Source organism: Anabrus simplex, chromosome 6 (genome assembly GCF_040414725.1).
Source record: "Anabrus simplex isolate iqAnaSimp1 chromosome 6, ASM4041472v1, whole genome shotgun sequence".
NCBI lineage: Eukaryota > Metazoa > Arthropoda > Insecta > Orthoptera > Tettigoniidae > Anabrus > Anabrus simplex.
In genome coordinates, this window is record NC_090270.1 from 250,926,540 (window position 1) to 250,952,931 (window position 26,392).

Here is a 26,392-nt window from a genome sequence, read left to right on the forward strand (position 1 = left end):
AGGATCGAGTTGGTTCCACAAGATGAAGAGATATTGGAGAAATTGCACGACTTAAGAGGTTTACAACACCAAGACGAGAAGCTGAGAAATCTTAGATACATTGGAGAATGAGGGTCATGGAAATGAATTATTGAGGTCAAGGATGATACAGAAATATGGGATCGAACAAGGAATATTGGTAACTAAGATGGATGGAGAAGAAGATAAATTCCGAATTCTATTACCATCGATATTACAGAAGGAAGTAATCTGGCATGCGCACAGAATTACACGACATGGTGGAGTAGAGAAGGTCACCCAAGTGATACTAGAAAGATTTACGTGGCGAAATCTAAGAAGGACGGTAGCGAGGATAATAAGAACTTGCGATATATGACAAAGGGTAAAACACGGTAATCGCTTAATTACCCATGAACCAAAGGCTATATTACCTCAAAAAGCTAAAGAAATATACGCCATTGACATCTTTGGAAAACTACCGACTGCACGAAGGGGACACAAATTCATAGTGGTTGTAATGGATGTGTTTTCAAAATATGTGTCATTACAACCAATTCAAAGAGCTAACTCTAAACAAGTATTACAGCGTTTAATCAAGTATGTTCTACCTGATATGGGAAAACCCGAGAGACTGTTATCTGACCGAGGAACACAATTCACATCCATACAATTTAAAGAGGCAATGAAAGAACTAGGAATTAAGCATACGTTCTGCTCGGTAAGACACCCTGAGTCAAACCCAGTCAAAAGATGCATGAGGGAAATATCTAAATTTTGCCGCATCTACTGTCCTGAACAGCATTGGAAGTGGATAGATGTGATTAAAATAATTGAAGAAAGTATCGACAACACGGTCCACGAATGTAGTGGAGAAATACCGAACCTTGTACATCATAAGGTACAGCCTTCGAGACCTTGGGATATGGTAATTGATCTTCCTAACCGACCAAGTCCAAACCAAGACGAAATCAACCAACGAGTTAGGGAAAGAATGTTTAGACAGTCCCGAAGAAGATTAAGAAGAGTACGCCACAAGAAATTTCGACCTGAATTGAGGGAAGGAGACCTCGTATTAGTCAAAAGGTCCTTAATTTCCAACGTGTCAGCAAAAATCTTTGCTAAATACACACCTTTGTTCGATGGACCATTCATGATAAAAAGATCCTTCAATAATAATGCGTATGAGATCACTGATATGGACGGAAGATATAGGGGTATTTATAACGCATCAAATATGAAACCGTATATTAAGGAAGAAGACCGAGAAATACAGACAGATGTTCCGATTGAAACGAGATTCGAACCAGAGTGCTTCAAATTAAAGATGGACTGATCTGTAGCATTTGAATGTTAAAAGGAAATATATATAGACAGAAGGGCACAGTAATGAACAGTGAAAAGTCACATTGGTATGTTAAGAATCAAATGTATAAATATATTACGAGTAATATATTTAAATAAGTGTAGGGGAAATAATGTGCCATTTCACAGTTATAAAAAGTTACGACCGTAAGTAGAACAAAGATGGAACCCAAGTACCTTGGAATAATTAACGCCGAAAGGTCTGATCAAACCGCATGTGAAGGCGAAAGTACTCACATCAAGTGGGAGAGAAGAAGAATTAAGATCCAGAAGGCAGTGAAAAGGATTGAACGGGAATATTGTTAGTAACAATTATGAAAGAAAAAAAAATTAGAAAAACGAGATTGGATTGCTACCTAGAATATACGAGTCGAAGACGGAAGTAACTGCACCAGAATTTTAAGGACGGTACAACAAGAAATCAGCTCAGCGGGATAAAGAACGAATTTTTAGAAGCTACATTGCGAATTGACTGGGGGACTAATAATTTCATTCAGCGATTTCCAAGAGACGTGAAGAGTGGAAAATAACGGCAACAGGCTTACGTCACTGCAGTCTCTGCTGACGTACTTCACGATATTACCGAAGTGAAGAGTTACAGAAAGGGAATCCTACAATAACTCGAAATTGAGTGAAGAAAGAGAATTTAATCATTTCAAATTATAAAATTACATCACCCCAAGGAGAATATTCGACAAATAGATCAACTCTTTCAAAGGGAACAATCTTCGCATTAGACAGTTTCTCACAGTTATTCACTATGGAAATGTTAATTAATCTTATATGCTATTCTATTCCAACTAGACCAGAGATGAACAAGATGCTCTAAGGAGACGATAAGCTAGACTGCCCAAATGAGTGCCACAGGATGACGTTGCCGACCGAGATAACTGAGCCCAGAGAAGGAATATGCGAATATTTCCCGTCCACCCAGGGAAATAAGAAGCGACGTTTCAATATGTCCTGTCAGCTGGACATATGACGGCGACTGAAGCTGCTGAATTCAGATAAGTCTTGCTTTTAAATCAGTGTAATAATGTTTATATTTAACCGTAAGTGGAGTATGATATATTAATTTGTTTCGTGCGAAGTGATTAAGCAACAAGAGTGGTGTGATAAGTTAGAATAAAGGTGTATAGGTAGTCTTCAGATATGCATGACAAATCCTTAGTTAGGTAGTCACTCAGTGATGAAAGCCTACGTTCGAAATGTGATCCATGTAGTGTGAAATTCTGAGTTAGTCAAAGTGACAGTAAGTTGTATGATATGTAAAAGAGCGATATAGATACGTGTGTACATTGGTTATAGTCAATGAATGTCAAGTTAGGAACCAGCAGTAGGATATGCTTGCTAGATAGACAAATGTATGTATGATAAATGGAGGTTATGACTGAATGAAGGTCATAGTATCTGGAAATGTGTCCATGAACCGTAACTGAATTAATAAGGGCCACGATTGTAAGAAGTGAACCCGTGTTTAGTAAGGAGACAGATTATGGTTTTGAAGGTATAATAATAATATTTTAAGAGAAGTTGATACGTGATTGATGATTTAGAATAATGATAGTTATTGATTCTTCGCGAGGATGAGCACGGTGACGTGGCTATGCACTTAATGGTTTTCATGTAGAGTTTTGCTAATTAGGAAATGAACGTGTAGCAATTTCATGTACTGTTTATCTTACGAGCAAGCATAAAGAAATACAAATAAGATCGGAGTGACATCTGTTGGTTAGAACGCACACTTGGTAGTGTCAACAAAAGCTCAGTTAGGACGAACTAAACATACGTACTGTCACAAATGTTTTCTAATACCAATCTATTCTCATACGAGAGGAACGTAGTAACTTCTTAGGCGACATCCTATCACTGATGACTGAATGGAAATGTAGGAATGAAATTCGACAGTCGAGTTTTCACACCATGCACCATTCTAGATAGCATATTTCAAACGAGACTAGTAGAGTAGTCGCTAACAAGTATTATATCGCACCTATGTTTAGCTTAAAATAACGAGAGGATTTGGATCTCTAAATGGTATATGTATCTTACTGGTTCTGATTGAACTTTTTATGAGAACTATATTGATTTGAAAGGGGGACTTATCGGATTTCACGCAGAATAAAACGACGTAAATAAAGAAGCATGAATATTCAACACTCAACATTCAATATTCAATGTTCATTATTCCATATCCAACATTGTGACTTAATTATGTATGGAAGCATTAGGGAACTATCCTCCCAGGCTAATACCCATAGGTATTTATTAGTATGTTGAGAAGGATAGGATGATTCTATGGCAGTAAATGAATATGAGCTCCGAGGGAGAGCTCACAGTTAATTCAAACCTGATATGTAGTAGGGAAAAATTCCAATTCATGAGATATGGTTATAAGTCTCAAAATGCGTCCTGGATACCATGAAGAAGACACCCTCAGTCTATACTTTTGCTTATTGGAACTCGTGTTGTAAATATTTTTCTTTCCCTTTGCTAGGGTGCACCCAAACAATAATTTTTTTTTTTTAGTTACCCAGATAAGTTACTAGCTATACAGATAAGTTTTTCTTTAGTTGACCAAGTAAGTTTTCAATTACTTGTACGAATTTTTAATTACCTATGTTAGGAAATAAATCACTAATTTAAGTATTCAAATATATTTGACTTCGGTTCAATCCATTAATTGAACGCTTTATTCCAATTTGATTATTTCTTTAAGGGCCTAAGAGGGAGAATTTGACATTTTCTTTTGGACTTATGATTTTTAATTTGATAATTGTGAGTTGGATCATAATGGTATTCAACTTAATAATGGCTTATGCGGAACTTGATAATTTGCCATACACTGTATTCTATCCCTGATTTTGTGGGCAAGCAAGACCTGAGCACTTAATGTAGTGGATTCCAGTAGATCTATTACAGATGATGACGAAATCAAACAACTTTTACTTTGGAATGTATAGTGGGCGCTGGATGTGCCAAATATCGGTAGATTCTCCATAAATATTGCTTACATATATTTTTGCACGATACCGCCATTTCTTCGGTTCTTCTTTCTACCCAGAAATGTGGAAGTGCTGAATGAAGGAGTGATATGGAGCAATTAGAAGAGAAAAGGAAATGATTAATTATATATTGAATGGAGAAATAGGTAGAATCTTGAGGTTAAGTCCATGTTCCATAGAAATAGGCCAAGTGAACAGTCGATCATACAGTTTCCTTTACCAGATTTTCTTGTGGGAGGATAGCTCAATATTCGAATTCTGGATTGAAACATTTGTATAATAAACAGATATGTAAAATGTTAAGCAGCTCTTTCAATGTGTTCATAGTATAGAGACCTAGATTTAAGTAATTGAGAGCGGTAACATTTTGATAGCATAAGAATAAGCAACACATGAGTCGTTTCTATAGGTGATTTAAGTCTTATTTGGCTCCGTATGGTATATCTTTCTCTTATTCGGAACTCAACACCCAAACTATAGAACTATTTAGTTACAAAGGTCATAATTAAGCTAGCCTGGATATTATGCGTCCTCTTAGGGAGCCGGGAACGGCGCAGTATGAACATTTGGCTAAACTCATGTAGAGCTGTCAGAATGCACTCTTTCTTGTAACTGTTGTGGTCATTCTACTTAAAGATTTCCTTGGTTTCCCTACACAATACCGGGCAAATGCGATGCCCCGACTGCTTTCCCGATACTTGTTCTAACAACCACAGTGATGGGTGACTGAATGACTGTGAATGACTTTCCTGAATAATGCTTGATGAAGGATTTAGACTCTGTGGGACTGAAATCTCTGGACAGTTGATGCAAGAAATCATTTCTTCGAGGAACAGATAATACAGGATTTTGAATACATAATTTAATTAGGATGAACACGAAACCACATAATTTGAACTAACAATCCGGGAAAAATCTATTCTGGGAACAGCTAATCAAGGTTTCATTGTACTTTTACTGACCTTCACATTAGTTTAGCTTCCTTGAAAGATGAATGAAATGCACACACTACTTCACAACATAATAATTGGGCCATAGCGTGGGAGGGTACAATTATGAGTTCTTCTGTTTTATTATTGAATGAAAATTCATGGGAAGATGTAGTTTTGACTTACAAAAGGATTAGTTTCAACAAGAAAGGTTAAATCTACTCTAATCCTGGGTTTGTTAACTTCGGGTAAATATTTTAACTTGTTCTTCCGAGTCATGCGTTTCACCCAGCTATTTTGTCAGAGGGTTAACTAACACCGCATTAACCCTCGCAGGAAGTAGCTACCATACCAATCAAGGAGGCTGTGATTGAAAATCAGAGGTTATGAATAAAGCCCTGCACGGATGCGAATATATACAGATTTATTGCCTTGGTGGATACAAACTGTACGACAGTGCGGATAACTTTTAAATAATGACGTTTCTTTATTTTCACTTATGTATACTCTTGTTTTTGCTTGTGGTTAGGTGACCACCCTTGACATTGGTATGGGAGAATAGTGATATATAAAGAGCCTTGAGACCAAAAAGCCATAAATCTGACCTAAGGTAACTGGCTCCTGCCCGCAATTAATGGAAGGAAGAAACAAAGGTCAATATATCATTAGTTGTCGCAAAAGGAAGTCCCTCATACACGTGTGACTGTAGGGATCTGGTGCCACCTGTCAGGCCTAATGTACACTCTATAACCAAAAAAAACGACGCACCGGGAAGGCGTTGTCCGACTGTAAGGAAATTACGTATGCAAAGACATTCAAACCAAACATGCAAATGATTAAAGTTTCATGTCCAATGCATGAACAGCAGGAGCTCCCGCGCATCCGAACTGCGCATGTATCAGGTGTATATAAGGCACGATTCTGAAGCGTATGCTCAAAGTAGCTGTTGCATTCGACTGCGCTATCTTAACGTCGGCTGTAAGAATCCTACGTCGAAGGATTCGTGTTCATTACGAGCAAATGTCAGAGTTTGAAAGAGGTCGTGCGATCGGATTGAAAGAAAGCTGGTTGGTCGAATTGAGCTGTCGCTGGACATTTGGGTCGAAGTGATACGGCGATCAGACGATGCTGGCAAGCGTGGGTCAGCAACGGCAGGCATCAGCGTCGACCGAGAACAGCTGTCACAGCACCGGAGTCGCCGTTATCAACGATCCAGTGTGTGACCCACACACGTGTCCACCATGACCATCAACAGGCACCTGAGCGAGAGGAATTTGCACTCGCGCTGCCCGTTACGCTGCTTACCACTCACGCCCGTTCACCATCAAGCCAGATTACAGTGGTGCCGCACTCGAGCAACGTGGAACTGCGCTGACTGGGGACGTATAGTCTTCAGTGACGAGTCCCGTTTCCAACGGTGCCCTGACGACAACCGCAGACGTGTTTGAAGACGTCCAGGACAGCGTGGGGATCCTGCCTTGACTATCGCAGGCCACACAGCCCCACAACAGGGGGTGATGGTCTAGGGTGCAATCTCCTTTGATAGCCAGACCCCTATGGTAGTCATTCCTGGCATACTGACAGCACAGCGGTATGATGATGACATTCTATGGCCGGTTGTATTACCATTCCTTCAGCGACATCCACGCCTTACTTTCCAGCAGGATAATGCCCAGTCACACCCGGCACGTGTTGCTATGAACTCTCTTCAAGCTTGCCCTATCTTTCCTTGACCAGCTCGGTCGCCGGATCTCTCTCCCATAGAGCACATTTGGGATGTCATGGGAAGGCGATTGCAACATCCCGGAATGTCACCGATTTAGCCCAACAGTTGGAGACCATTTGGCATGAAATTCTGCAGGACACCATCCGGGAACTTCATCAGTCTATGCCTGCATCCAGGCCAGGGGTGGACCAACACCTTACTGACGTCCTCACTTTGTAACGCTCTAACTCTGCAATAAATCATTTGATTGTTCTGCAAGTTTGATAGTTTGTTTTTCTATGTTTGTTCCTCACATCCACCGATTTTTATTGCCATCGGACAATTCCTTCCTGGTGCATAGGTTTTCTTGTTATACAGTATTATGTTATGTTATGTATTATGTTAAAAGATACATCCGTTTCAAGACATTGGGTGTAATATATTGTAGTAAAATATTTAAATTATCCGCGGATAATCATTTTCCGGATGCGGATAACCATGTGGGTGCAGATGAAGGAAGTGCGGATGTGGAGCGGATGCGGATATTATTTTGTATATCCGTGCAGGGCTCTAGTTATGAACGCACTTCTTGCACGATTCTTTTATTTCCTTTTTCCGCTGTATTTTGTTTTCATCCACGGTTCCATAAAAAACTAAACCCCATAGTGCAAGAGCCCTGAAGGGCTATGGCCTACCAAGTGACCACTGCTCAGCCTGAGGTGAGATTATGAGGTGTCGTGTGGTCAGCATGACTAATCCTCTCTGCCGTTATTCTTGCTTTTTTAGACCGGGGGCAGCATCTCACCGTCAAATAGCTCCTCAATTGTAATCATGTAGGCTGAGTGGACTTCGAACCAGCCCTCAGATCCAGGTAGAAAACCCTGACCTGGCTGGGAATCGAACTCTTGGCCTCCGAGTAAGAAGCAGCCAAGCTACCCCTACACCGCGGGGCCGGTTCACCATTCCATGGTAACCTGAATTACTCTTTTGTAATAGGCCTGACAGCAGTGGTTGACAAAATAAGAGAGATTCAGAAGAGAAACAGAGGCACACAGAGTTAGTCACTAAGTATCACAGCACTATAGAATGTAAGAAGATTGATGGTGAGAGATTAAAAGAAAAAGACACACAGGAAGAAATTATGGGGGAATGTAATAACACTGCCTACATGACAGTGTTAATGAGCAAGCAATTCAAACGGCTCCACAAAGGTATAGATGCAGACAATTTAGAGAGCCTAAAATTCTGTTGGCCGTAGCTTTGATACCCCAACGTTGTCTCCGACCGTTATATGAAACAACCCTGCAGCATAATATCTTAATGCAATCCATACCTGCAGTATAGGAGAGAGGGGCTCTTTTCTGTCTGTTATACATTCTAACTCACGAATTTCATCGGCGACCTTACTGATGGTTTCTAACAGAAATCATTACTCGGAGAGATTTTGAAAATACTCCCCCCCTTATAATCCTATTTCTGATAGGAACACCATTTAACATATTTAAAATCAAGCAGCTCTGTATCCAACGCATGATTTACAGCGGCCATTTTGCTTTTAGCCTCTAGTTAACCGTTCATCGCAGCTGAAAGGAGGGGTTAACTTAACTCAGACCTCAACCTAGAGTAAAAACTAACTCATCTTGATGAGAAGGGTTGCATAGTCAAGTACAGAGTTAGGTTAAGCATTTCAGCAGTCGAGGAGAGAGGTTGCGTAGCGAAGTGCGTGCTGTAAACATGGTTGGCATTGAACAGTACCGGGCCGCTATTGGGAAATGGCAGGCAAGGCAGAAGAAGGAGGTCAGGAATGGATTGGTGACGGACGGATTGAAAATGAGTGAAGCGGTGCTGGTGGTGACAGTGATAGCAGTGTTACTGGTTATTGGGGGGGTGGAAGTGAACCCAGGCCCAAATACCAGTGGAAAATTTAGCGCAGAGGATTTGGCCGCACTCAGGGTGGTTGTAAGTGAAGTGATGCAGGAAAAGTGTCAATGGGATAAGGTGCAGGAAATAAAGGACATTATGGAGGAGCAGAGAAGGGAGATAGGGAACATGAAGAAATGGCTTGAAACGAAGACAGAGGAATCGAGCAGGAGAGTGGTCATTAACGAGAAAGAAATCGAGTTATTGAGAGGGGAAGTGAAGCATCTGAAAGACGAGGTGATGAAGATGAAGAAAGAAGCGGAGGGGTACAGGCAGGAGAGATTGAAAAAAGCCATATTTTTATATGGAATTGAGGAAGGGGCGAGAGAGAGCAAGATTGAGTTGATATTTAAGGTGGTGGAAGCTATACGTGATGTTATGAAGGTAAACTTTAGTGAGGTAGACATTGATGATGTAGAGAGAGTTGGTAGAATCAAAGGTCGGAGGCCAATTAGGGTTACATTGTTCTCAACCCTAATGGCAGATTCTGTGTTAAGAAACAGCAAGAATTTACAAGGGCGGAAAATAGGGGTGAAAGGAGACATGGGAAGAGAAGGAAGTGAAAACGCGAAGATCTTGAATAGGCACCTTTGGAGAGCGAGGAACCAGGGGCTAAAGGCCCGAATAAGAGGTCTGAGGTTGGAGGTGACGGACGGGCGATGGGTCAGAGTTCATTCAGTTTCTAAGCTAAAGGAAATGGACGAAAACGAGAGGGTTGAGAGTGGTGAGAGGTCAAGGCAAGATGGGAAGAAGAAAGAAGAAAAGAAGAGGAGGGATGTGGCAGGAGAGCAGGGCATCTCGGAAGAGAATGGGCAGTGCAGCCGGGAGACAGAAGACCAAGATAGTGAAGTGGACGGTGAGAGTGGACCGCAAGAAACTGGGAGAGGAGAGTGTAGTGGTGCAGTGAGTAAGAAAGGACAAAGGGGGATGGATTCAGAAGTCCAAAATAGTGAGGGGGAGAGTGGAGGTGAGCAGCAAGAAGAGGTGAGTGCAGGGTGCAGTGGTGTAGCGAAAAAGAAAGGTCAAGAGGAGACAGATCGACAAGAAGGTAAAAAACTTATGAGTAAAGTCAGGAGTAAGAGCTTAAAAGACATATGGGGAAAAGTACGTAAAGGGATGGAGGATACAGAGGGAGAGAGGTCGATAAATACTAGAAGTAAGAATAGAGGGGGAGACCTAGAAGGGAGGGAGGGAAAGTTATAACAATTTTGGAAGATAGGATGTGTGAATATTGAAGGAGTAAGGAGCAAATTAGGAAACAAGAAAGTTAGGGAAGTAATTGAAAGTTTCGATGTTGTGGCACTCTTAGAGACGTGGTTGGAAACAGGGAGGGAGATTACATGGAAGGGGTTTGAGATAAAATATAAATATAGAAGAAAAGAGAGGAATAAGGGACGAGCACCAGGAGGGATGATAGTTCTAATTAGGGAAGAAATTAGTGAAAGAGTAGAGGATATAGAGACCGATATGATGGAAACCATATGGCTGAGATTGAATTTGGGAGAGAGAGAGGGACGGAGGAAGAAAATAAATCTAGCTTTTGTTTACTGTCATCCTAGTAATTCAGAATATGCAAATAAATATTTTTTTGAAGAGTTATTGGTGGATATTGGTAGGATAAGGGGAATGTATCCAGGGGAGGAGGATATGTTGTTATTTGGGGATTGGAACGCGAGAATAGGAGAACAGAGCCCAATTTATAGTAGGGAGGATGGAATGTGTTTGTTAGAAAGCAGAAGGAGTGAGGACAAAATTACAAATAGTTATGGAGAGAAGCTCCTAGAGATGTGTGCTGTGGGAAACTTGTATATTCTGAATGGGTGGATAGAGGGTGACAGGACGGGGAAATTGACATATGTTACGGAGAAAGGGGGTAGTGTGATAGATATGGTTCTGAGCTCGGAAGGGATGATTGAGGAAGTTGTAAGTATGGAAATAGGAGATTGGATTGAGTCACACCATTTCCCGGTGAGGGTTATGCTGAAAAGAGAGGTAGAGAAGCGTACAATGAAGGAAAATGAGACAAAGGATAAACGAGGGAGGGGTTATAATAAGTACAAATGGACAGAGAAGGTAGGCCGGGATTGGAATAGGGTAGTAAAGGAGGAGTTACATCTTCTGAAATATGGGTGGGAAGGGGCGTTAGAAGAGAATGATACTGATAAAGCCTTGGAATTGTTGCTACATCCAATAAAGATGATAGCGCAGAAGGTGAAAGCTAGAAAAGGAAATAAGAAAGAGGGAGAAGAATGGTTTAATAGGGAGTGTGAAGGATTGCGGAGGAGGGTGATGGACGCTTTAGGAGAATATAGAAGGAAAGGTGGAAGCCAAGAAAGGGAGTTTTTCTGTAGATTGAGGAAGGAGTATAAAAAGAAAATTTCTGAGACAAAAAAGACGTGGTTAGAGGAACAAATGGAAGCCATAAATAATGACTGCAAGACTAACAATTTTGAGAGAGTCTGGGATAAGATTAATAGAATTATTAAGGGTGGAAGGAATATGGAGAGAACGAGTATTGAGGAAGTGCAATGGGTCAGGCACTTCGAGGAATTACTAGGAAAAAAGGGGGGTGATAGATGGAGAGGTTCGGGAGAAGAAGTAATTTGGAGTAATAGGGGAGTGGCAATTTATGACTTGGATAAAGAAATCACAAGAGAGGAAATCCGGGGAGTGATAAGTAGAGCCAGAGCGAAGTCGGCCGGGGGGTGTAATGGTATAAATAATAAGTTTTGGAAGGAAATTAGTAAAAATGAGATAATGATAGAGGGCATGGTGAAACTATTCAATAGGATATTCGAGGGAGGAAATTACCCTAGGGAATGGGAAACAGGAATTATATGCCCTATATACAAGGGAAAGGGTAGTAGGAACGATGTGAACAGTTATAGGGGTATATCTCTGTTGGATTCTCTGAGTAAAATATATACGGGGGTGCTAGCGAACAGAATAAGTGGGTGGGCGGAAGAAAATGGAATTTTGACAGATTACCAAGGGGGATTTAGGAAAAAGAAAAGAACAGTGGATAATATAATGATAGTAAAGACTATTTTAGAAAAGTATAAGAATATGAATAGAAGTACGGTTTATGTAGCAGCAATAGATTTTGAGAAAGCTTTTGATAAGGTAAATAGAGAGGCCCTACGAGAGAAATTAGGTAGGCTAGGGATTTCGGAGAAGATGTTGAGGGCAGTGGAAGGAATATACAGGGACGTCAGGTTTTGTGTAAAATTGGGAGAAGAGAGAATGAGTGGACCATTGGAGTCCAAGGTGGGTTTAAAACAAGGTTGCAAGTTATCGCCCATACTGTTTATTTTATTTATAAACGATATTTTAGAGGGGTTTGGGGCAGGAAATTGGGCTGTACCGGTAATTAATGGTTTGGAAGTGCCAGGACTGATATTTGCGGATGATGTGTTATTGATGACGTTAACTTCAGGGGCGATGAATAGGGCCTTAGAGTCAGTGATGCTATTTGCGAGGAAATGGGGATTGAAAATTAATGGAAATAAGTCTAAAATATTGGTAGTACAGGTGAACAAAAGAAGAAAGATGGAAGGGAATTGGGTAATACAGGGAGAAAGATTGGAACAGGTAAGGAAGCTGGAATATCTAGGAGTTATTTTTAATGATAAAGGAACTTGGAGTGACCAGATCAAAAGAATGAAATATAGAGGCTTGGCAGCCTTAGCCTCAGTCAGAAATTTGCTACTCAAGTTCCCGGGGATCAGTTATAAAACACTGAGACTCGTGTTCAGGTCGGTAATAGTGGGGAGGGTATTATACGGAGCAGAAGTTTGGGGGCTGGATGAAAAAAGAGAGGAACTAAGAAAGATTGTTAGTAGTTTTGCTAAGTTAGTGATGGGCTTACCGAGGTGTACAGCAAATGTAGGGGCGGAATTAATGTGTGGGGAGGATTTGGAATCAGAGGGTGTGAAAAGAATAGTTAGATATTGGATGAATTTAAAAAGACAGGAAGGTGGGAGAGTTTTACAGGCTGCATATGTACAGCAATTTAAGAGCATGTATAAGGGTGGATGGTTAGAAAAAATAAAAGGATATTTAGAGAGGATAGGATTAGGGCACCTGTGGGGGGAGGTTTGGTCAAAGACAGAAGTGAGAGGGATGAAAATACTAGAAAGGAGAATTAGGGATATCCATAGGCAGAAATTATTGGGGGAAAGCAGACTAAGAAATTCGCTGATTGTTTTGACGAAAATAGAGGAGATAGCAGGGTTGAATATTAGATACGTTGATAGGTCAAATCGATATGGGATGATGTGGTGGCTTTTAGGTCTGCCAAGGAATAAGGGCTGGTTACAGGGCAGGGATAAGACAAGGTGTGTACTTTGTGGAGATGTGAATGATGAGTTTCACTTGCTAAGAGACTGTGAGGGAACGAGGGGGTTAAGACATAGATTATTGAGTGCCGAGAATCGGGAAGTACTGGGGAGAGGGGATGAGAACGCAATACTGAGATGGATTCTTAAACAATGGGAAAAAGGGGGTGAATTGAACAGGTATTTTTGTGCGACAAAAAAGGCCTGCGAGAGTAAAATGAAGGAGAGTGAGTTAGAGGGTGGGCAGGGGAATAGGGGGGTAGAATAGTTATCTGTATAAGGGAAGGAGATAGTAGGTTAAAATTTTAATGGTTTAGTGTATATAGGGACTGAGTATTTAGTTAGGGGAGTTGGGTAAGAGGACAGGATGGCATGGTCGGTTTGTTTTATGATATGTCAGTAATTGTTATTCATTGTAATTTTATTAGGCTAGGATGGTAACTATTTGTGAAGACTGAAATATGGTAAATAATTTGTGAAGGCTGAGACGTGGTAAGGGTGAAGTGATATATTTATTGTGATATTTGGAGTTGACGCTGATTGGTAAGTCTTACGATATGTCAGTAATTGTTATTCACTGTAAATTTATTAGGTTATGATGGTAATTATTTGTGAAGGCCGAAATGTGGCAATGGTGAAGTGGTATATTTATTGTTGATGTATATAAGAGAGAGGATAGCATGATAGTGTGGTATGAGATTGAGAGGTGGTATATGAAGCGATGTGTTGGTATTGAAGGGTAGCTGTATTAGCTTTTGGTTGGGTAGGAGGTTTATTTAATGCTAACTAAGTGAGTGTTAAGAGGGACAAGAGTTTTGGATGGTAGAGATTGGAATGTGGTGTTGGTGAAGAGATGGTATATGAGTGTTTGGTATTTTAAGGTGATGATGGCCTGGTATCTAGATACGATTAAGGTAAGATGTGTCATATTGCTGAAATGAGGTGTTGGAGAAGTGGTGGTATAAAATGGTCGCAGTTATTGAGGACTATGGTTGAAATATGGTGAGAAGCGGTGTTAAGCGGTGTTATTTTGTAAATCTGAGATGTTGTAAATTTAGATTTAGTGGTGTATTGTGGAAGGTATATGAGGTGGATCTGGAATGGAAATTGTGGATAAGAGGTGGTATCTGAATCCGGGAGTTGGTATGTAGATGGTTTATTTATTGCTGAATTAGTTTAGATTTATCAAAAAAAAAAAAAAAATGTGGTGTGGGAGAAGTGTTGGTATAGGCGAAGATGGTTTGGTAATGAGATGGTTTAATTTATTGCTGAAACTTTTGGAGTTGGAGAGATGATTGTATTAAGTGCGGGTTGGTAAATGTAGTGTATGATGGATTGAAGGGCAATTGCGGAATGTTGGTTGTTATGGTTTGGACAGAGAGTAAGTTAGAGGACAATGAAGATGACGTATGTGCTGAATCCACAAGGACACGGAATGAGTGGTGGTTGCGATAGCAAATGTAATGCTGAGCATGGCTTGGGTTTAAAAATGAGATCAAGCATGGCTAAATAATGGTCAAGTTGCAACATGAGAGGTAGTAATGCATTGAAATAAAAGTGGTATTTAAGGTAAGTGTGGAGGGAGACCAGTGTTGAAATTTGATTGTAAGTTATTATGATTTTCTGCTGGGTTAGGATTGTGTTATTTATTGTTGTGAACGTGGAGGACTTTTGTTTGTGTTATGGCTGGTTAGAATGTAAGTGCTGACTGTCGATGTTTTGGTACTGATCGGGAGTAGGTCAGGGAAAAGGAATGTGACGAAAGTTGCTGTAGGCATAAGGACAAGTGATGAGTTTGCTGGATCCTCGAGCCGAGGACTGCTACAGAATTGTTATCATTTTTGTTATTATTTATTCCTATTATCTCTATTATCATTATTTTATTTTTATGTATTATATTATTATTATCATTATTTTATTATTATTTTTATTATTATTATTTTTTTTTATTATAATTATTAATATTGTGTCTTATTGCTTTGTGAACATGTAATGGGGCGGAAAGCCTGTTTGTTCATAAATAAATACTGAAGTACAGAGTTAAAACAGTGTAACACAGAGTTAAAGTTTAACCCACATTGATAAACCTGGGCCCTAGAAGCAACAGTAGGCAGAAGGTACATAGCTGAAATGACTATGACAAACTCTGACAGGAAATGAACTTACCTGGACTCCCAGTCTGTGCTGCTGGCAAGTAGATATTTTCAAACACATGCATGGATACTTTATCCCACAACTTCTTCATGAGTAGTTCCTCCCATTGTTTGGGAGACACCTGGCTCAGGTTGATGATCTCATCAAGGATCTCACCACGAGCTCGTTCGAACAGCTCATCACGATCTAGTTCGCGTAACCTGTAAGTACATGTTTACTGTTACAAGTAAAATTAAAAGGGGTTTCAACAATGGAGCTGGCATTGTCAAATACCGTATTCAATCATGTATTAAACCCACCCCCAACATATTAGAGCCCTGGCTTTCAGGACAAGGAAAATAAAAATACTTTGCATATAGGATCCCCCCCTCCCAAACATAATTCATCAAAGACGGACAAGAATACCATTTTGTAGTGGAGTCATTTGTAACACTACAATAACAACGCAAAATTGTATTAATGAATCAATACCCATGCCATAACTTCCTTTTGATAGAAACCTGTGTTTTGTACAAATACCTGCTACTAAATGAGTTTTTATTTTATTATGGAGTTGAATAGCACAAAAAACAAGAATTGTAGTTTGAAACAGCTTTCCAATTAAAAGCAATGTCTTTTGCAGAAAAACAAGGTGTGAAGCCAGTAGTCAAAGAATTAAACATTCAACCTAACATGATCAGATAACGCAACCAAAAAGAGAAACTGAAAACTACAAATAAAAATTCGGAGAGACCCTGAGATCGATATCAAAGTACTTGAGTATATAAAAAAGTTGAAAAACAGTTTTTCTGTAACTCATGATTCAACAAGGAGCACTGGAAACAGCAAAATACAGTAGAAGTCCCTAATAGTGAAAATTCATCATGGCGAAAAATGTACTTGCTACAGCGGATTTTCATTACAGCAGATGTTCATATAACAGTTCGTGGAAAACTCTGCAGATTGAAATCGGTATGAAACGGCAATCAATTTGTTCAAAACTCGCGTTTTTTTAGAAGATATTAGTTATTTTTTTAATTCCGATACTACACGAATGCATACGTCAATTTCATTCTGAAAAGATAGAAACCCAGTATAGACACTCCAACATATAATACACAAATTCGCAAGTAAATAAATATGATTCTTAAGTTAATTGTATGTGTGTCATAAAAACATATTTTACGCGCCAGTTGATAAATGATAAATTTCTCTCCATTAATTTACCTGGGTATATCCCTTCTGAAATTTATGCAGACACGAAAATTACACACTTTTTTTTTCACGTCGTACCAACACAGATAGGTCTTATGGCGACAATGGGATAGGAAAGAGCTAGGAGCGAGAAGGAAGGGGCCGTAGCCTTAATTAAGGTACAGCCTGGAGTGAAAATAGGAAACCACAGAAAACCATCTTGAGGACTTCTACTGTATATTGAATCAGTCAGCAAAAATAAAATTGCACTTTTCTTTTCCAATTTTTGTAACAAAAGCCTAGGAAGCCTCTTTTACATGAGGAAGAATTTATATCACAAAATTAGACATCTAAACAAGCACCATCTCAAATGTGAACTTTAACATGAATAGCATTATAGCAAACCAGTAGTGGTTACAAATGATGTATTAATGGTCTTCCTACAAACAAGTCCATGATCGGTCTATCGATCAAGAACTAGCATCAGCTATGTAGCTAATATGTAACTAAATACAGATGATGTAAGGTGAACCATAACTTAAAATTGGAAATAAAGTACAGCTGTAAATATTATTACTAACTCACTATGAACGTTGCATATTTTGATTTATTCATATCTATTGCAAAAGTAAAAAGGTTTATCAATACAACTGACTTCTGTATGTGTTCTAACAATACTGGGTTATTTTGTATGCATTAAAATGTATCGGTCGCAATTAGATTTTTTCACACAGTCATTTAAAATCTTGAATTTGAACATAAACGCTCCATCCTTCATTTCTCACCATCACCAATAATTACTTCTTTGCAAGTTGCTTTACATCATACCGACACAGACAGATCTTATGGTGACGATGGGACAGAAACGGTTTAGGAGTGGGGAGGGAGCAGCCGTTGCCTTTTTTTTTTGCTACTTGCTTTACGTCGCACCGACACAGATAGGTCTTATGGCGACGATGGGACAGGAAAGGGCTAGGAGTGGGAAGGAAGCGGCCGTGGCCTTAATTAAGGTACAGCCCCAACATATGCCTGGTGTGAAAATGGGAAACCACAGAAACCATCTTCAGGGCTGCCGACAGTGGGGTTCAAACCCATTATCTCCTGAAGACTGGATACTGGCCGCACTTAAACGACTGCAGCTATCGAGCTTGGGCCAACAATTACTACATACACTCTAAAAAATACTACACACTGTGATCCCCTTTACACATATGCTAAGGAAATAATTGCTATGCTTCATACAAGTGTACGGTGTTGTGTTCATCAGCACAACTAACTGTGTAGCAGTTGATCTACATTTATTATAACAATCCATCCGTTTTTAAGATTTTAAATATTAACTACTAAGACCAGTTTTCATTAAAAATTAAACTTGTCCATTAAGCGAGGACATTTTTTCCAAAATCCTGAGGGGAGAACTGGGGTCTGTAATGCCATAGCGTCCATTACATGAGAAAATATGGTATGTATTCCCAAAAGTAATGTGTTCACCATTTACCATTATATAAGCCTAAAAGTCACCTACCCAGGTAGGCAGTAAACTGACCTCCCTCTAAGAACTGTCAGAATGTATCTTTCAATATTCCGACCATAGCTCACTGACAGGGTTGGTGACTGGCGTATAGCCTTGACCCATTATCAGCTTTGCTTGGCTGAAAATGAAGGTTAGAAATAACTCCCCGCTTTTCTTCTGTAGTACGTAAAACCACCGGTCCAACACATTTCCATTCAGGGAAAGGAATGAATAACACAAAGCATATATTTTTATTAATACAGATTAATACCAATATAAATGGTCCGTTATTGGACATTATAAATTTTCCAGCTAACTCATTCTTGGTTGCCAGCGTTTCGCCCTCGTGTGCTAGGGTGGGCTCATCAGTTGGTACCTAGCACACCTACCAATACGCTGGCTAGTGCATACCGTGGAGGCCACTGCGTAGGCTAACTGGAGCCACCGGCAGTGCCAATGCACTGAGAGACTTTGTCTCATTACCAAAAATTGATGCCTACTTGGCCATCAGATGGCCCTATGGGAATCAACATCTATATCAATACAGTTTAAATCATAAATTATGGATAAATATTCATACCTAGGAAAATTGTTCTTCCATTCAGTCTCCAGATTAAAGCGGGTAGCTTTAAAAGCATCAGCCTGTTGCTCCACTGTCTCACGCACCATCTTCCAGAAGCACTCCGCCACAGCCATGCTCAAGTTACGGGTCGTCACTTGGCTCGACATTATTGCACCATCCCTACAACAGAAGTAATTTCTTCAATAGTAAGGTAGTTAGAGGATTTTCATAATAACAATAATGGCAAATATCCAAAAGAATGTTTAAATACAGTTATATTTGGAATGCATGAATAAATAATTAATTTTATCTCCAGAATTCAGTTTCAGAACATGCAGTAATAGCAAAAACTAGCATCCACTTGAAAAAGTATATCAAGGTAAGAGGAAGTAGGAAATTTTCATCGTGACTGTCTTGCGATATATCTTCGCTGAATCATAATTTTTAATAGCGGTTCATGAACAATGTGTAAACAGCAGAATTCTATAATGGACAAGGCATCAACTCCTGATAGCCCAAAATTAACATGCACCAGTCAACAGAAGGAAAACCTCTCAAAGCTGTAAGAGGATGCCAGAAAATTAGAATGAATCCAAAATCATCCATTAGAAAAGACCACTACCACATTTGAGCTTTAGAACTATGGTTACCATGAATGTGTTAAATTTAGTGGTTGTCATTACCACACAAAATAGGCAACATTTGATACCACAGAGTGCAACACAACAGGCAATGGTGTGATAGACCTTACTTAACTTTGAGATGGCCTTACAGTTGGTGACCACAGATGAAGGCTGTTATTTGGCACTTCATCCAAGCTGAATTAATTTTTGTTTTCACTTCTTCAGTAAGCTGGCCATCATAGATACACGATATTTAAACTTTGTCACTTGTGGCAGATTGTCCCGATTAACTTGGATTGCTACTTTTTATTTGTTTTTTTGAACAATGTGCATGATGTAAAGTTTGTTCGGTTTGCGTCCGACTGATTTTCAAGCATACTCGCCTTACGAGATACAATGCCACCATCACTGGTTGTGTTCTATTGGACCCCCACCATTGTGGGCTATCCTGTCCTATTCTTTTCTGCACGTTTTCCATACACCATCCAGAGTGTACGGGCAGTGATGTTGGAGAAGTCTTTTTAACAGTCCAAATGCATAGAAATCCATTGGAATGGCATCACGGCTCTCCACAGTAATGTCTTGAAATGGAATTACATGAATTTGTCATCCCCGTTCCATTTCCTGATAAAAATGCAGAGGTTTTCTGGCAGTATGACTAGACGCCTTGTACCTCTTGTGGTTTGAGTCTGCTGCATAAAATTGTGGGATGTCTGTCCGACAGCTAGGTTTTTTTGCTTTATAAGTTGCATTACATCGCATCAACACAAACAGATGTTATGGCGAAGATGGGACATGAAAGGGCTAGGAGTGAGAAGGAAGTGGCCGTCGCCTTAATTAAGGTACAGCCCCAGCATTTGCCTAGTGTGAAAATGGGGAACCACGGAAAACCATTTTCAGGGCAGCCGACAGTGGAGTTCAAACCCACTATCTCCCGAATACTGGATACAGGCTGCACTTAAGCGACTGCAGAGCACAGTCCAGATAGGTGTCGTAAGGATTCATGGAATAAATTTGCATCCATTTTCATGGTTTTTCTAAAGCTTGCGAATTATCAAATTACCTGCATAGCTGAAACTTGTGACAACCCTAAACCAATGTGGTAAACTGCCCTGACAGTGTAAAACTAAGTTGCTGCAACCCTTGACATCGATGTCATGGTATATAATTGCCAAATGTGACCAACTACTCATGAGAAGGACTGATGACTGGCTTCCACTTTAACCCCGCCAGATGCATTTCACTATGCGTGTGTGTGAAAAACAAGCATAGAAAAGAGCCATAATGTACTCTTTCCAATAACAGTTGATTTTCAGTGCCATTTGAGAACATTCATGATTGAGACACACGCACACATGCCGTCAGACGTTGCTCACAGCAGACCAGTCGTTCCAATGGTCACTCACTAGGTAACATTAGTGTTATGAAACCAGTAGGATATAAACCAAACTATCTTCTGCAGTCGCAGAGAAGGGTCCAGAGTATGGTTCATACAGGTCTGATATAACAGTGTCAATCACAACGGTGAATAGAAGTGATGATATGGTTGAGCTGAAGCCAACCCTAAAGCACAGTTTTCACATGCCCCTGCAGTAGCGTGTTCAGAGCTTCTCAGCACAGCATAAAGCACAAAATACTCTTAACATGAACATAATTGCATGATATCCATGAGCACTGTGACTTTCCACCATCTTCAATGGATGTTCTGCCCACCATCTCCACTGGCATACTATTTGGACAGCAATGTTTCTTCATGGATAGACCTCTTATTTGTGCAATTTACTTTGCTTGGAAAAGAAGTCAAAACAGATACAATGGGTTGTTCTTAGCATTGGCCTTCTCTAAAGTCACAAATATTACTATGTCTGGAATGAAGAACTGCAATAACACTTGATCTTTCCTCACATTCTTAATAAATATCTGCAGAACAACAAAGGAAAGAAAAATAAATAAATAAATAAATGTTTTCTACAGTAATGTTTGTGAACCTACTTAAAAAGTTTAGAGTTTCTAAAGAATTGCTCCTCATAGCTTCTGATGGTCTGTATGGAGTCATCCTTACGACCACGTCCCGTCACCACAGCAAAATAGCCCAGAGCTTTCATAGGGAACAACCTTCCAGAAAGAATCTTCTTGATCTGTAATGGATCAAACAGTACATTCTCAGGTAAAATCAAGCACTTTAATATGTAATATTTATAATTAGAAATACAGACTAGCAATTCCAGATCCCTGAACAGCATCCATATTAAAGAGTTACAGACACGCCTACTTAGCTTAAACTCGGTTTTGAAAGTGGCCTATGTAACCACTGAACAGGAAAATTTACATTTCAGACATCCAAGGTCCTGCTAAACTGTATCATCATAAATGCAGAATTATGCTATAGTCCAGTGAGGTGGAAAATACAAAACTTAATATGCTTATTTTACATTGTACATATTTTAAGTTTGACACTGAAGTGCAAAACTTAAGTACAATCAACATAAAAGATAGTATTAAATTTCATAAGAGAGTTTTAGTTTGTACAGTTAAACTTGTAACTACAGTACAGTACTCACCATGCTCCTTCAATCAGTACTAATGAGTAATTTTTGTCTGACATCTCCTGCTTGCCCAACACACCTCTATAACATATGTTCTATGGTTATCATTTGCCTTACAATTTCACTTCACCCTCCCTTAGCTTCATACATGGCTTCTAAAGCATCACTCCAGACAAACCATACTCACTCTGTCAGGGTTGGCGAGGTTCTCCTCGGCCAGATCCACTTTGGTAAGCACAAAGATGGTCCTCTTGCCTTGAGGATCAACCTGTGACACCAGGTCAGTTACATTGCTGCGTTCTGCATCCACTGAGCCATCCTGGATGCATAAGATGATTGCGTTGGGATTTGACATATACATTTGAGTCATCTGCTTGATGGATTCCCGAGTGTCTCTTGCCATCTCCGCTGTCTCTGTCTGCAGAAACAAGAAGAAAAATAGTTGTGTAAACTTACTGTCAACATTCCAAATTTAGACTAACACAGCATGCTGATGTCCTGTACAAATGTAAACAACTCCGCTTATAATAACACAACAGGTATTGTACACACTAGGTTTGTTGAGCACCAGCTTTATGGAGAAGAGGGAACTGGTGAGAGAAGAGTCCACTTAGGTGTTCATTTCCATACTCAACTAAAGAGTGAAACAAATGGGATAAATTACAGCCTGAACAATATTTACTTCATACTTGCATGTTGATTTTATACCTATAACAAATGAAGAGAAAAAGAATTAGAAAAGAATTGAGACAAATGTAAAGAAATGTGATGCTGTTGATATCTGTGCCTATCTTGCACACACTATGTGATCCAGAGAAATATTTACAACAGAATGAAAAAAATGTTCATAGAGAATCACAGTTATGCACAAAAATATCTTATTTCCCATGTTAAATACAGTCTCTAAAAGCACTAACAAACCAAGATATTAGATATTACTAGAAGGAAACTTCTGCTGCATATGACAATATAATTCACTTGATCACTTCAAAAGAACTACTGATAAGCCATTATCACCACAACACAATGCACTAGCATGGCAAGCATGACAAAACAAAGCCTTATAGTAAAACCATGAGATGTCAGGGGTGGTGAAAGCACATTCCACATTTCAATGTTGCTAGCTCAGCATACGAAGTTGACTGAAACCTAACAAGCGAGGACTAGCGAGCTGAGCACCAAAGAAAACTTGCATGTATAATACCCATTGTTTGGAACAGGTTTTGCAAGTGCTAATACAGTGAAACATCATTACTGTATTTCTCATTAACATGTTTTCCCACATAGCATGTCGTAAATTTGAAGTCCCGATTCTCATCATATTAAATCTATATAAAAATGCCTCACTGTCTCATTTATTGAGTCACGAATTTTCGCTATTACCGCTTAGTACAATCACATTTTTCATAGCCCTGAAAATGTTGTCATCCCTTATGAAAAGAACGTGATATCCAACTCGGGTAAGAAAGAGCCCTCACTACAGTTGCATGATAACGGGAAAAGGCCTTGAATTCCTGAATTTCATAGGATAAGTTGCACCTTCAAGGAGCAAGCTGTTAGCATCAGGAATTTTCAGTTTTGCCTGCCGATTAGCAGAGAGATTAATGACTAACACAGTGAGCCTATTTGTGCTTGTATTTTGCATTCCATTCAGAAATATGAAACTGATGTGTTGAGCGGTACAGCGAAGGGCAGCAAATATTTGTTGGCTGATAGCCTACATCTGGATTAGGAACATAATCGTGTTAAGCTGACTAGCGTGATGCAATTTGTCTTGCGACAGCCTATTTGTGGATTCAAAAAAAAAAAAAAAAAAAAGTCGTGAAATTCCTTACTGATGAGGACAAAATTAAAAACAATCAGAAAGTCGATTTGCACCCGCATCTTTAAGCGTGCAGGGGTAGCATGAATGTTGAAACTCGCACCTTTGAGTTTCGACTCTATACGAGTTAGTCGATTCGAAGTTTTGTAGATTTCAATATGGCGCCAAAAGTCACAGTCGCACATGGTCAAGCATAACCTCCAATTCATTATCTAAGAGTGTGACTAGAAAATGATGTTTAATAACCCAGGGGTCCAAAATAAAAGGCCTCTACTAACATTTCTTTTTAGAAAGAGCGATTTGTAATAATACGATATAGATGTTGATTTCCATAGGGAATCTGAAATATTTGTCCTGAATGAGCAAATTTATAATACCAATATAAATGGTCCGTTATTGGACATTATAAATTTTCCAGCTAGCTCATTCTTGGTTGCCAGCGTTTCGCCCTCGTGTGCTAGGGTGGGCTCGTCAGTTGGTACCTAGCACACCTACCAATACGCTGGCTAGTGCATACCGTGGAGGCCACTGCGTAGGCTAACTGGAGCCACCGGCAGTGCCAATGCACTAAGAGACTTTGTCTCATCACTAAAAATTTATGCCTGCTTGGCTCCAGTTAGCCTACGCAGTGGCCTCCACGGTATGCACTAGCCAGCGTATTGGTAGGTGTGCTAGGTACCAACTGACGAGCCCACCCTAGCACACGAGGGCGAAACGCTGGCAACCAAGAATGAGCTAGCTGGAAAATTTATAATGTCCAATAACGGACCATTTATATTGGTATTATAAATTTGCTCATTCAGGACAAATATTTCAGATTCCCTATGGAAATCAACATCTATATCATCTGATGGCCAAGCAGGCATAAATTTTTAGTGATGAGACAAAGTCTCTTAGTGCATTGGCACTGCCGGTGGCTCCAGTTAGCCTACGCAGTGGCCTCCACGGTATGCACTAGCCAGCGTATTGGTAGGTGTGCTAGGTACCAACTGACGAGCCCACCCTAGCACACGAGGGCGAAACGCTGGCAACCAAGAATGAGCTAGCTGGAAAATTTATAATGTCCAATAACGGACCATTTATATTGGTATTGTAATAATACTTCGATACTTTTATTGCCCCTGCGCAAATGTTTTCATATTTTTGTTGTCTGGTGTTTTTCACACCATTCAGTGCACTTTTGTTCTTTTATAATCCCAAGCAGAAAAGGTTTTCATATTTGTTCTCTCGTGTTTTTCCACACCTTTTAATGTTCTCCTCTCATCTTTGGAAATGGTAGATAATCGTTTTCATTGTACCCATGGATAAATGACGTAAAATGTCATTACAATAAGTTAAAGTAAAGATAAGGTAAGGTAAAAAAAAAAGAGTAAAATGTCATGTCAATAAATCGTATCTAGTGTTTCCATATCCCTGTTGGATAGTTTTTATTCGTGTATTCAGTAGTATGTTTTCTCGCCTAACAGATTTTTTTCCTTGTCCCCTGCAGAAACATTTTATCAAAGTTTTACTGTATTTAGAGTTCGTACAAGCATTTAATTTGTGATGTTGGAGCTAATATTCTGATATGCATCAAGTATTTTCAATAAAATTAATGAAGTACTGTATATACAAGAAAAGAATACAAAGAAAAACAGAAGTATGTGTTGTAAAACACGAAGGTTAACATTTCCTGTGCAGCTTAAAACGTAATTCATTGCCACAAATATAAATTTGACAATTTCTTTCATACATAGAAATCGAATTCTTACAATAATACTCTCACAACACTGGTCCATAAAATGTAACTTTCTTTCACAAGAACTAAATTTAATCAGCACGAAATTTTTTAAAAAAATTTTCCCCACTTTTAAGTTTTGTAGAATTAGTACTAATGTAACACTAACAAGGGGCATTCCCTACTCGTCACCACTGATTGCGCTCAAATTTATGGAACATGCAGGGCTTGGCTAGACGTGAAAGTGCCCAAAGTGGGAACTCCAGATGGCCAAGCGTATCTTTTCTTCTTTTCTAGCCTATTTCAATCCACTGCTGGATATAGGCCTCTTTCATGCGCTTCTATTGTCTTCGGTCTTGAATCACTTGGAACCAGCGTGTTCCAGACAACAGCTTTATGTCGTCGAGCCATCTCTTCTGGGGTCTTCCAATGCCTCTCGTGTCCCCATAGTCTCCAGTGAACAATCCTAAAAATAAAAATGTTGACGCGGCTCTCACACCGTATTAGCCACATATGTTAGTGCGCATGCCGAGCAGTAGTTGGCGTAGCGGTAAGAGCTAGGACTAATTACACTGAGTTACAAAATGAAAAATTTTTTCAAGGCTTTTAGTTTTGATGGGTGATTGTAATGTAATGTAATTGTAATGTAATGTAATTGTAATCTGAAATCTAATTTTATGAATCACATAAGGATTTTACAAATTTTCAAATTAAGTATTTACTTAATCTATAATATCACTTACAGCAAAGTTTGGGAATTGAACACCAGTAAAGTAACTATAACTAACTTAAAAAGAATCCAGAAAACAATTTATTATTTACCTGGTTTGTGAATATATAAAATTAAATTCTACAAATGGCAAATCCAGGATACAATTTTCATGACTTAAACTGTCTTCCTTTTGCTGCGGACGTGTGATCTTCGTGATTGTCTGATGTGCTGCAACTCCGGATTGTCCCTCTTCATAGACCAGCAATAGTCACCTAACATCACAGCATTCCACCTGCCCGGATAACGTGTTTC

General features: G+C 39.5%; 1 protein-coding gene across 6 annotated transcripts in view; it reads right to left on the bottom strand.

The window, feature by feature from the left end:
• The window catches only part of Opa1 (Opa1 mitochondrial dynamin like GTPase), a 229,102-nt gene that overhangs the window by 69,453 nt on the left and 133,257 nt on the right, over window positions 1-26,392 (bottom strand). For all 6 annotated transcript variants that reach the window (XM_067149273.2, XM_067149272.2, XM_067149269.2 and 3 more), the window contains 4 exons: window positions 22,017-22,247; window positions 21,276-21,421; window positions 18,679-18,840; window positions 15,425-15,612 (listed from right to left, as the gene is read on the bottom strand). In XM_067149273.2, the coding sequence (XP_067005374.2) occupies window positions 15,425-15,612; window positions 18,679-18,840; window positions 21,276-21,421; window positions 22,017-22,247 (727 nt within the window). The remainder of the gene's footprint in view (window positions 1-15,424; window positions 15,613-18,678; window positions 18,841-21,275; window positions 21,422-22,016; window positions 22,248-26,392) is intronic.